The sequence below is a fragment of the Larus michahellis genome, chromosome 1 (genome assembly GCF_964199755.1).
Source record: "Larus michahellis chromosome 1, bLarMic1.1, whole genome shotgun sequence".
Taxonomy (NCBI): Eukaryota; Metazoa; Chordata; class Aves; order Charadriiformes; family Laridae; genus Larus; species Larus michahellis.
The window spans coordinates 8,740,162-8,752,746 of NC_133896.1; the positions used below are offsets into that span (position 1 = coordinate 8,740,162).

General features: G+C 54.4%; 2 protein-coding genes across 2 annotated transcripts in view; one reads left to right on the forward strand and one right to left on the reverse strand.

Annotated features, from left to right (window-relative positions):
- Positions 1–220: 220 nt before the first annotated feature.
- On the forward strand, positions 221–11,480 carry TMEM243 (transmembrane protein 243). The gene is made up of 4 exons (XM_074573343.1): positions 221–648; positions 8,145–8,195; positions 9,069–9,173; positions 10,409–11,480. Exons 1-4 carry the CDS (start codon positions 571–573, stop codon positions 10,529–10,531), a joined length of 357 nt encoding a protein of 118 aa, XP_074429444.1. The 5' UTR covers positions 221–570; the 3' UTR covers positions 10,532–11,480.
- DMTF1 (cyclin D binding myb like transcription factor 1) overlaps positions 10,914–12,585 on the reverse strand; it is a 30,897-nt gene continuing 29,225 nt past the window's right edge. Inside the window, exon 17 of the mRNA XM_074573342.1 lies at positions 10,914–12,294. Within this exon, the coding sequence (XP_074429443.1) occupies positions 12,185–12,294 (110 nt within the window). The 3' untranslated portion in view covers positions 10,914–12,184. The remainder of the gene's footprint in view (positions 12,295–12,585) is intronic.

Here is a 12,585-nt window from a genome sequence, read left to right on the forward strand (position 1 = left end):
AAATAACAAAAAAAACCCAACCCCCCCCCAAAATAAACTAACAATCCCCCACGCAAAATAACAAGCAAACAAAAAAATAACTAAAAATAAAACAAACAAAAATAAAAGCTTGATGTCTCCAAACCCCAATATCGCCATCAATAATGAGATTTGTTTAAATAACAGCTTTGTTGGATAACAAATAAATATAACAACTAATAGACACGGTGACCGTAACTCCTCTCCCACCCCCCGACCCCCCCCGACCCCGACCCGACACGGGGCCGGCGCTGGCGACTCGGCAGCCGCGCAGTTCCCGCGGATCCGCTCCGCGCCCGCGTAATTCCCAGCACCACCACACCCCCGTGCGCCCGCAGACACGCGTATAACCTCCCCCCCCCCCCATCCATCCCCTCCGCAGCCCCCCCGGGGGCGGGGCGTGCCGGGGGGGGGGGCGTGCCCGGTGCCGGAGCCCGGGGGGGGCGGGGGGGGGGCGTGTCGGGTCGCGGAGCGGCGCGGCGGGTCGCGGAGCGGCGCGGAGCGGGGGCGCAGCATGAGGGCGAGCCCCCTCGTCCCCGCCGGCCCCGCGCCATGGAGGGATTCGCCGCCCGCGGGTACGGCACCGGCGGGGCCGACAACCGGCCGCTCTTCGGGGAGACCTCGGCCAGGGTAAGGGCGGCGGGGGGGGGGGGAAACACCGCCCGGAGCCCGCATGGGGACCCCCAACACCCCCCGCAACGGCAAAATTAACCCCCGCCAAGAAAATGCTGCTGAAACCAACCCCAACGAAAATACCCGCCCCCCCCCCCCAGGAACGAAGGATTCCCTCCCCTCCTCTTCCCCCCCCCCCCCCCCCCCCGAGTAACGGCAGCTCCCGGGCTCGGGAGAAGCAGCACCGAGTACCGCAGGCAGGAGAACGCCGGGCGGGAACCTGCCCAAATCCTGCGAATAATAACAATAATAATGAAAAAAAAAATTAAAAAAAATTCATATTTCCCCCCCCCCCGCAAAAAACAAAACAAAACCCAAAACAAAACCAGCAGTAAAAATTAGTAGAGCAACAACAAAGCTGCGGCCCAAGGGGAAAATATAAAAGGAGCCCCCCCCCAAAAAAAAAAAAAAAAAAATTGCAAAAGAAAGCAAGCCTGTCAAATTTGCAGGAAAAAAAATAAAATATATATAACACCGTAAAAAAATATAAACCAAAAAATAAATAAAAAAATAAAAACAAACCCCTCCTCATCAGCGCCTGAAAACAAAAATAATCCATCAAAAACACCCCAAACAAGCAAAAAAAAACCACCCCCAAATTTAAAAAAAAACCCCAAATTTAAAAAAAACAACCCAAACCAACGCATCCCCAGAGCGATCCCCCAAAGCCAGAGCCCCTCCCCGAGTAAACTCCCAAAACAGCCCCCTGTCAAACAAATAAACTTCCAAATGACCCCCCCCCCGCCCCCTGCCGTGGTGGGGAGCGGGGGCTCAGGGTGCAGAGACCCCCGGGGTCGGGGGGACCCTCTGGTTTGGGCGTGGGGGGGGGGGTGGTGTCACCCCAGCCAGGGTGCCCCAACCAGCCATGCGTGGCCCCGCAGCCCCCCCAAAACGGGGTTTAGGGCTGCAGCCCCCCCCAGCCCTGAGCTGCATCCCGCCCGGTTTTGGGGGGGGGTCTTTGCTGGGGATGGGGATGGGGGGGAGCCGCTTTTGGGAGTTTCGTTTTAATTACCCTCCTGGGAATTAATTTTTTTCCCCGTGGTGGTGACTCTTCAGGTGTCAATCCCCCGTAGTGCCGCTCGGCTTTTGGGGGATGGGGGGGGGAGCTGCGCTGGGGAGGGGGCTCCCCGGCATTGGGATCCCTCGGGAATGGCCAGAACCCGGCGCTGCCCACCCGTTTCCAGCTGGTTGGGGGGCGGTTGGGGGCTTAGGGTTTGTCCCCTGGTAGGACCCATCGACGTGGGTTTGGAGGGGTGAAATCGTGCGGAGTTAGTCACAAAAGTGTATGAAATTCATCAGCCCCCCCCCCCCTAATACTTGGAAATGCTGCTGAAATGATAACGATTAATGACAATATAAATAAAGTGATAGCAGCTAAATTTTTTTGGGGAAAAAAGAATGGTATGGGATAGGAGGAGGACATCGAAGAGGGGGGACATGAGTGGAGGACATCCATGAATTGAGGGGGGATGGGTCGTCTCCCCCCCCGCCCCCGCCAGCGGGCGCCAGCCCTGATGGGGAGCGCTGGCGACGAGGGGACCGTCACCACTGTGCCCTGCGCGGGGTTGCGGTGGATGGTCCTTGGCCGGGGATTTTGGGAAGCCTCCGGAGGTGGGGGCTTCTGGGGACTGGGCTGTGCCGTTGGAGCCAGGCAGTGATCCCGGTGGGCAAACTCCGAATTTTCCAGCCCAGGCCAAGCCTTCCATCCCTGACCCCCGCGTCTCCTTCTGGTTGAGGCTCCACTCGCGGTAAATCATCAACACGGGGTGCTAATTGCAGTTCCTGGGCTTGAACGGGGGTCCAGTGTCCTGCACATCACCCCCCGCCCATCTCCTGTGGCTGTTTTTGTGATCCATCCTATGGGACCGGCGGTGGCTCATGGTGTCTCGCTGCCGTAGCCATGTCTGACGGACACAGGATCGCTGGTCTGGGCTGGGGTGGTTTCCTCCGTGATTCTGGGGTTGCTGGTGAAGTCCGGAGCTGGAAATGTTCTGTCTTGGAAACGGTGAAGCTAAAGTTTGCCTTAAAATGGGAGCAAGTCTGCCGGGAGAAGCGCATCTGCCCATGCCCTGGTTCTGCTTTTGGATCTCCAAGTGATGGCTGGTTCCAGCAAACTGGGACCTTCTGCTCGGACTGGACATGAGGCCTCAGGGAGGGACAACGCTTGTGCCCCAGGAAGCCCCATGCGCAAATCAGGGGCCTTGCACCCTTGCCGGCGGTTGGCGATGGATGTGGAGATGGGGATGCCCTCTTATGCTTTCCTGGTCTCCAAGCTGGTGGCTTTGAGGCTAAAGCCACCCTGTGGGGACGAGAGAGCTGAGCAGCAGCGTTGGTCTTTTTCCCCTGCCGTGGTCCAGCTGCTCCTCCCACGCTTGCCCTCCTGTGTCAGCTGCTGAGCAGAGGCTGGAGACAAGCTGGTACCAAAGAGGTCTCTGGTGGGAAGGGCGAGCGGAGCAAGACAAGGCTGGTGGATTGAGCTGTGGTTCCTGGGGATGCAGCACTGGCAGCCAGCGGGTAGGAGATGATGCAAAGCAAAGGCATGAGCAGTCAGGTGATGAAGAGGAGACAGAGCCTCACAGATGCAGGACTTCTTGGGAAAGAAGTTGAAAGTAGAAGCTGCTCGGGTTCCTCCGCCATGGGAGCGTTTCAGTACAAGCGCGTGAGCGTTAACTGCTGTGGGTTGGAAGCAGAAGGCAGGGGAAGGAGGCTGAGCACCCCAAGATGGGAACGAGGAGCTGCTGAGGGCACAACAGCCTTTCTCTCTGTCTTGAAGTGGGAGGGTGGCCAGCGTGGCAGTGAGCACAGCTCTTCTCGTGTACTGCGATATACTGTCCGCTGCTCCGCGTAGTTTAATCCGGCACTAGGCTGAGGTGTCCCCTCCGGCCGCAACGGGCTGCAATTGCTGCGACCATCTGGACTTGCTGATGTAAGGCATAAAAATGGCTTTTCCGTCATGCCTGCAGAGATGCCACCAGCTACCCACCCTCCGGGGGACCAGCCTGTTCCCCCGTCCTGGCCAAGCCTCTGCCGGGAGCTTGTTCCCCATGGGCTCAGCCCAAAAGCCCCTGACTTGGAGGACCAAAGCATAGAATAGAAAATCATAGAATCGTCTAGATTGGAAGGGGCCTTTAAGATCATCGAGTCCAACCATCAACCTCACAGAGCCAAACCCACCACTAACCCATGTCCCTCAGCACCAAGTCTACCCATCTTTTAAACACCTCCAGGGATGGCGATTCCACCACTTCCCTGGGCAGCCTCTTCCAATCTTTGATAACCCTTTTGGTGAAGAAATTTTTCCTAATATCCAATCTACGCAAGGTGCCAAGCTGGAATGGGGTGAAGAGCAAGGCTGTCACTCTGTCAAAGCCCGTGCTGCGGATACACCGTCAGTCCTGCCTCAGTTTCCCTCTTGCTTGAAGTAACCCTGACCCAAACCCTGAAGGATCTTGGATTGTGCTCTCCTGCTTTGAAAGGACTTGATCCTTCCTCACCTCATCTCCTGACGCAGAGGCAGCTGGAGGGAGACCTCTGTGCCGCAGCAGCTCCCTAGGGCCGGCTGGGTGCCTCCAGGCCCTGCAGCACCCTCCCCGGAGTCGGAGGAGAGGCCAGAAACCCTCCTGTTTTGAAATGCAGCTTGTGCAGTGCCGAACTGTGGGATTCATTGCCCTTCTGGGGAACCAGCTGCTGGCTGAACGGGGAGCAGCCACGAGGAGAAGGATTTGGGGGTGCTGGTGGATGAGAAGCTCAACGCTCAGCAGCAACGTGCGCCCACAGCCCAGAAAGCCACCCGCATCCTGGGCTGCATCCCCAGCAGCGTGGCCAGCAGGGCCAGGGGGGGATTCTGCCCCTCTGCTCCACTCTGGTGAGACCCCACCTGGAGTGCTGCCTCCAGCTCTGGAGCCCTCAGCACAGGAAGGACATGGACCTGTTGGAGCAGGTCCAGAGGAGGCGACAAAGATGCTCAGAGGGCTGGAGCCCCTCTGCTGTGAGGACAGGCTGAGAGAGTTGGGGTTGTTCAGCCTGGAGAAGAGAAGGCTCTGGGGAGACCTTAGAGCCCCTTCCAGTACCTAAAGGGGCTCCAGGAGAGATGGGGAGGGACTCTTGATCAGGGAGTGGAGTGATAGGATGAGGGGGAATGGTTTTAAGCTGAAGGAGGGGAGACTTAGATGAGATATCAGGAAGAAATTCCTTACTGTGAGGGTGGTGAGGCACTGGCCCAGGTTGCCCAGAGAAGCTGTGGCTGCCCCATCCCTGGAGGTGTTCAAGGCCAGGCTGGATGGGGCTTTGAGCAGCCTGGTCTAGTGGGAGGTGTCCCTGCCCATGGCAGGGGGGTGGAACTGGATGATCTTCAAGGTCCCTTCCAACCCGAACCCCTCAGTGATTCTATGATTCTATCACACGCTGCTGAGCTGTCTCAGGAGTTAGTGTCCGTGTCCAAGTGCCCTGTGCCGGTGCAGGTGCCCTCCCAGCAGCGCCGGCCAGGCAGGGAGCAGCACACGTGCTCATCCTCTTTTTGTTTTGTTTTGTTTTTTTTTTTCTTTGTAATCTTTTTACTCCAGCCGCTCTCAGAGCCAGGGAATACATAGTGATGCGGGAGAAAAATCCTCCCTGCCTCAGCCGTGCTGGTGGCAGGAGCTGGCTGTGTCACCTGGCTGCCGCGGCTTGTGGGACACAGGGCTCATTCCAGCCCGTTCTGCCGTGCCCAGTCGGTGTCCACCAGCGGCTGCGCGCTCGGACGCGGCGTGGAGGTGAAAGGCTCCGTCATCCCCAATCCCTTTAGCCGTCTCGGCCTCTGCTTGTGTATTTTTAACCTTTTTGCTGTGCTAAGCTGCCTGGGGCTGAGGTGTCAGCGGGCACCGGGGAATACAGCCTCTCGCCGCTTTGCCAAGCCTGGGATTTCAGGATCAGTGGCTGTAATCCGCGGATCCTGAAATACCTTCTTCTGCCGGTGTCGCATTTGGAAAATTTTAGTGACCGCGGGTTTGACCGCGGGGAAGGGGATGCCCTGACCCGCAGGGAATGGCTGCCACGTGGCAAAGCCGCTCCGCTGCCGGCGTCCGTACCGGATCTGGCTGTCGCTGTGATGTCCGTCACTCGGTGGCGTGAGATGAGAGATCCCTGTGCCGGGGGGACGCTGTCTCCTGCACCCCGTACAACAGGCGGAGAGAAATGCTCCGTGGTCACCGCCGAGGCCGACCCCCTCGTTTTCTCCCGGCAGAACGGTCCCTTCCTGGCAAAACGGGTGAATTCTTCCCATCTGGAAATTGCCGCCCTCCAAGACTGTAGTTAATTAGGAGAAAACTAATCATGCCTGAGTTTCTGGATGGTGTCTCCTGTCCGCAGATCTGTGGCCGTGTGTCCGTCCCTGCCGGGCTGTCTGCAGGGAGCAGGCTGTGGCTGTGCCCTTGCTGGGGTAGCTGTATGGGATGGCTCCGCAGCCGGCCCCTCGGCTTTCCCGTCCCTGTTCGAAACCCATCTCCCCACGGCACAAAGGGAGAAGGGATCCAGCTGCTCGCCTCCGGCCACCCCTTTGGTCCATGGGGAGCTGAGCCCAAATGCAAGCTCCGGTCCCCCTCTGTAAAACCACCTTGGTGGGCTCAGATGGGTCTGCAGGGCCAGGCAGAGCAAAACCGCCGTCCTCTCCCGGCAGGGCCCGATACCGGAGCTGCTGTGGGGGTAGGGACCCCTCCGCGTACCATCTAGCTTAAATCAGCTAAAGAACTCAACACTACCTTTAGCTTGGGTGGAGGAGCCCAGCCGAGGCGCCGCAGTGTGCTCTCCTGGAGGGAGCGCGCTTGCATTCCGCCCTCTCGCTTATTTACCCGGAGTTATTTCTCTTGGCTCCGTTTTCGGGTGGGTGGTGGGTACCTCGTGGATGGCTCCCAGAGGCTGCCGTCGCGTCGCCGACACCGCGTGGGTGAACGCCGGTGAGGAGAAGGGGTTTGTGCCTGGCTGGAGGAGGACCTTTGTGCGGAGGGTGCTGGTGACCATTCCCTGTGGAGGTGGGTCACCTCCCGCTGCCGCAGCCACCGCCATGCCCCCAGGGTTGGCACCTCTGAGCTGTAGGAGCATAACGGGGCTGGTTTTACGTTGAGGAGCCAGGGACTAATAGAAGGTTTTAAAACTCATCTTGCTGTGGCCTTTTCCCTCGGGGCTTGGAGGGACCCAACAGCCACCGGCCAGGGCACAGCGCGTTACCCAACCGCAAGCTCCGGCACCCGAGCTCCACCGAGCCTCGGGTCAGGGCTGGTGGTCTTCTGCCTTCTCCTCTGCGTGCTCTGCTCTCTCCTCCTGCCCCGCTGCTGCCACGCGGTACTTCTTCACAACCTGGGGCTTCTCCCTGAACAGATCAGCTTCCAAAATCTAATGCCAGGAGCGGAAGGAAGGGTGCAAGACCAGGTGGAGGGAAACCTGGGTTGTCCTGCCCGCTGGCTGGGATGTCTTTGGACAAGATGCTGCCTCAGCTCTCACCAGTGACTCTCCTTTTCTCACTTTCTTTTAATCGTACCTGTTTAATGACTCTCAGTATAATTAATTGAATTTTGGGTTTTTCCTCTGCACATCTTTCCTGCTGCTCTTCCAGCATTTACCCGGGGAGCCAGCCCTAGGGGGGGGTTACCCCTGGCTGCGCGCAACCCAGTCCGACTTGGGCGATAGACGTTTATACTCAGAGCAGCGCCCTGAAGAAAGGGGGGAGGCAGCTATCCCGGCGGGGATGGGAACGGTCTCCTTTTGCATCAAATCGTTTCTTCCTCCAGCGAGTGTGTCAGTACCGGGGTGCTGCCCTGGGCGCTCCCCTGAGCCCGGCGTCACTGCTGGTCCTTGCCCTGATGCCATCTGGGGTGGGATTGTGATGCTGACACCGAGGGATACCTCTTCCCAGGTGCCACAGGGTTGTCCCCTCCCAGCCAAGCGTTTGATACGGATGGGGTGTAGCAGAAAGAAGTGGGGGGGAATATCTGTCCATCCAAGCAGAGCCACCCCCAGGCGTGCTCAGGTCTGGTGGTGTTTGCGGGGCAGGGCTGGGGCGGGGGGGGACACTTCACCTCCTTGCCAGAACGAAGACACCATCGAAGTTCACTCTCAGGTGCTGAGGCTAAACCAAGCTTTTTCTGACAACCTCCGCCGGCGCACTCCCACTTTTTAAAATGTTTTTTAAAAGGATTTGCACAACTGTAACCGATGCGGCTGTAGCGAAGGAACCAGTGGCAGGGGAGCAAACCCGCTGCCCAAGGACGCAGCCGGTACAACCTCCCTGAGGTCCGTGGACTCAGGGAGAACCCTCCCGCCTGGCAGAGCTGGCCCGGGAGCCTCGATGGCGCTGCTGGGGATGACGTGGGGCCTGGCCGATGGGCTGCTCTCGGCAGTCTCCAGTACCGTTCTGTTTTATGTGGGTTTTGAGGTATTTTTTTTGGCAAGGCGTGCGTGTAACTGTCCTCTCTCTTCTGCAGGACAGAGTCATCAATCTAGTCGTTGGCGGCTTAACGTCCTTGCTGCTTGTAGTAAGTATCCCCTGTTCGATCCCGCGGTTCGCACCTCCCTTAGGTGACGGGGTGAAAACCAGAATTTTTCCCCAAAACGGGTGGTGAAGCTTCACTGACCGAACAGGCTGCAATTTGGGGCCCAGGTAGTCACTTTGGGGCGCATCTGTCTTTCAAAACTCTTTGAGGAGAGGGGAAGGAGAATACCTTTCTTCAAGCCATCTTTTAAGTTCCGGTTGTGCAATAAAAAGCCCCAAGTCCGTGGGCAGATTGTCCCTCCCGGCTGAGCGTGAGGCTGGGTGAGATGGCAATGTGCTTGTGATCCAGGAGAACGTGTTCGCCTCTCTTTATTTCCTTCTATTTATGATTTATTTCCCTCTATTTATGGCTTATAGGAGTTTTACCAAAGTTTTCATTTTGTCTCGAGCTATGCCTTCCCCAAGCTTTAAAGATGAACCCAACGCCATCACGACTGGAGAGCATCAGTCCTGTGGTGGCACCATCGTCGTCGGCAAGGCGAGGTGCAGGGAGGCGTTAGGGACAGCCAAGGTTCCAACTGGTGGAAAGCTTGGCTGAAGGGATGGTCCTACACGGGCAGCGTGTGCCCCCGCGCCTGCTGGCTCTCCGGGTATCTGGAGGATGGTTTCCAGCAACAAGCCAGAGGAGCAAAGCTTTCATCTTTTCCCCACCCCTTAAGTCTGCAGTTGTGTCAAAGCAGTTTTCCTCCAGAATTTTACATTTCCCTCCACCTCTCCTCACCGTGGGAGCGGAAAAGCAGGGAGGGGCGTGCGGAGGTGGGCGTGAGCGCTGCGGTTCACCGGCTGCCAGGGAGAGCCTCTTCTCCTGGCAGCTCGGAAGAGAGCGAAGTCTTCACCTTTGTTTTCCTCCATACAGGTCACACTAATCAGTGCTTTTGTCTTCCCGCAACTACCTCCAAAACCTGTGAATATATTTTTCGCTTTCTGCATCTCCTTGTGTTGCATTTCTGCCGGCATACTTGTAAGTACCGCCACGGCTGCCGTGCAAGCTTTTGAGTGCGTGACTGAGGGTGATATCCGAGTAAAATCTGCTTTACGTGGCGCCGCCTCCTTTTTTACGCTCTCCTAGAGAAGCTTTCCTGCCTCCATAGAACAAGTTGACAATGAAGGAGTGGTGAGCAGTTTCGCGTTCACGGCAGAGCGAGCGTGTGAACTAAGCCAACGCCTGCAGACCAGCTGTGATGCCAGACTTGTCACCTCTGTGACAGTGTCACCTGTAGCTGCCAGTGGAGACATAAAGTAGGAACCTGGAGAGCAGAGCAGTGAGATGGGAATGCAGGGATGGATTGCCCTGCAGAAGACTAGGGGTGGAGCAAAACGCTCCCCACTCAACGGTGGGGACAGCTGGGCACTTGTAGAAGTCAGTGGCCTTTCAGGCACAGGGGATGAGTTGGTGAGAAGCAAGAGGTGGCGAGAAGCTACAGCAGGTGGCATTTCATCTGGGTAGTGGCAGAGGTTTCTCTACTCAACAGCTGCAGCATCCCAAGAGAGCTGGTCCCAAGCGTTGGCCAAGGGAAGGGGCAGGTCGGAGTTCTCAGTGGCTCCCTCCTCTGCTGTAGCTTTTCTTACCCAGAGTGTTCTCCTTCCTCCAGCTGTGACCTGAACGGTCCCAGCCCCTCACTGCTGGGTAAGCTGGGAAGGTGCTCTGCGTTGCCCAGTCAGTATAGTTTCTGATTCTACAGCTGGTAGCCATGACTCTGCCCAAGGTAGACCATGCAGTGCAAAACCTGACGTGTGTCGTCATCAACCAGCGTGTAGACAGTTTTGAATATTTAAAAGCCAAACCAACCGACCCACCCTCTTCAACAAAGCTGACAAGATAACCCATGTCTTCGTAGCCAATGTGGCACCCTAGTTTCACGAACAGCCTTGTTTGGTTGGATGAGATGGCCTTTAAAGGTCTCTTCCAACCCAAACTATGCTATGGTTTTGGGTAGGAAACACCTTGCCAAATTCTTGTTTGTGTATTCCACAAGCATGTTAAGAAAACGTAGGTGGTATTTCTTAATTGTTAAGAAAATTCGCTGGACTCTACACCCAGTCTTCTCTAATCAGATGAAGCTGGGCTGTTTTACTGAAAAAAAAATAATCCCCAAACCACAAACCAACTTCTGGAAGCTGCTGTTTCAGTTACTATAGAAAGTTTCCTCAGAAGAAGGACCTGGCCTTTTAATACGAACTCCTCCTCTTTTCTAGATCTACTGGTATCGACAAGGAGACCTGGAACCTAAATTTAGGAACCTAATTTACTATATATTATTTTCTATCGTCATGTTATGTATATGTGCCAACCTGTACTTCCATGAAGTGGGCAAATGATGGACATTGGGAATACCCAGCAACGATGCTGCTGTGTCAGACTGCTTTCAGCTCAGCTCTCAGCGCTACCCGAGACGTTTAAGTGAGGACAATCAGCCTGAGAGGAGAGAAGCGGGTTGTGCAAGGAGAAATCAGTACATGATTTTCATGTAAATGTATATGTAATGTCCCTCTTGTTGGGGAGAATTATTGCCATAAGACGTGACATTCTGCTTTTTTTTGAAGAGCTACTGTTGCACTTAATGAACATTCCAGTTGTACTGATGTTTCAGAATGGCACAAGCTTTTTCATTTTGGAAAAAACGGCATTTTTTTATTACTGTACAAATAAACTGCAGCATTGCAAGGACCTGTAGCAGTATAAATAAATGGCATCTTACAGTTACGTAAGACAAATACTCTTTATTTCGTTTAAACTGAATATACAATTATTTCTGTTCCCTAGGCAACCATTTGAAACTACAACTTATTTTTCACATTAACAAAAACCACAGACTGAAAAAGACCAACTCTTGATTATGAAGAGCTAATTACAGAAATAAATAAAATAATTTATACATGAGTCTTTAGTTTCTATAGCTTTTTCTCTCAATCCCTAGCTAACAGGCTGCTGCTCAGCCTAGTGTCTGTTTCAACCCTTGAATGTAGGAATTAATTGGCTTCCTTTGCCTCGGGGCGCTGTGCCCAAATTCTCACAGAGCTTTTTTTTTTCCAAGACTTTGCCACCTCCACACACACACACACACCCCCCCCCCATCTACTGACTTGCTGCATAAATCACCTCTGGAGAGGTGGCTGGTAGTGTCGTGTAAACAGTGAGAGAGTCAAATGTTCCAGCCTTACTCACAACAATCAAAGAAGTTACGAGCTTGTGGGGGCGAGGCTGGCGGGTCCCAGTAGCTTCCCTTTCTCATAGCCCTTCCCTTTTTATTAGCTTGCTGTAGTGATGAAAGAAAAGAAAATAAAAAATAAAAAAAGAATTCCACAAGTGATCTTTTTGAGCTCCATCCGTTGCCAGCAACGGAATCCTCAGGAATGAGCAGACCAGGCAAGTCCCATAAACATCTGTGTCTTCCTATGCTGTAGACGTACTAACAAGCCAGATGAGATGGGAACACAGGCCATTCCTCCATGATGCTGCCCACGCTCCCTGAAGTCTTTGATGGAATACATTTCTTCCTGAAATGTAACAGTCTCTTACTCCATGTATTACAAGAGTCAGTAAGTGCAGAAATCCTCACCCATTCTTCATGAAACATGTGCAAACTCGTTCTTGCTGCGGCACTAAGAGGCTACGGTCCACAATCCTTGACTTCTGCCCAGTTTTTCCAGATGTGCGGTTCTGCACACCAGTAACAAGTCAGATCAGAGTTGACCACGTGGATCCCAGCAGTGAGCACTGCAACAGATTTCTTTAAAACACTGAAACACCCTGGCTGAGACGCGGTACGTCAGGCTTCGGTTGGCTGCTCTGTAACCCTTTACAAATGAGGTAAATAGCCTGAGCAGAGAAGGTGCACCGTAGTCATTTCAAACTGAAAGTTTCTGGTTAAAAACACGGACCGACTGCTTTCTTTGGAAATGTGGCACAGGGGTTGTACTAATTTTACAATGCAAACATGGTCAATAGAAAACGGACACGATGACTGCTTCTCAGTGACAGCTCACTAAATCTTCAACATCCTTTGAATCTTCTGAGTCGGGACTGCCCAACGATGAGCCGATAATGTGTGACCCATCTCCGTGATGCTGCAGGATGGGATCTGTCAAGAGACATAGCACGTTAGAGCTATTACTTACTGTGCCATTATAACAAGACATAAAATACTGAGGAGACAGAAAGTGCAGTCTGGAATTTTAACCAATTTTAAGCGATGTTGCTCAAATGAAACTAGTCATTTCTCGATTTCTAGTTTCAAGGTAGGCTATGACTATGACTCGCAACCAGCACGAGTCACATTTGTATTCATCAGGTATTCCTGTATCGGGCCCAGTGCTGACCCTCAGATGGCTCGGCTCTGCAAGGAGATCCCTTCCTCTGGAAAGGAGTACTT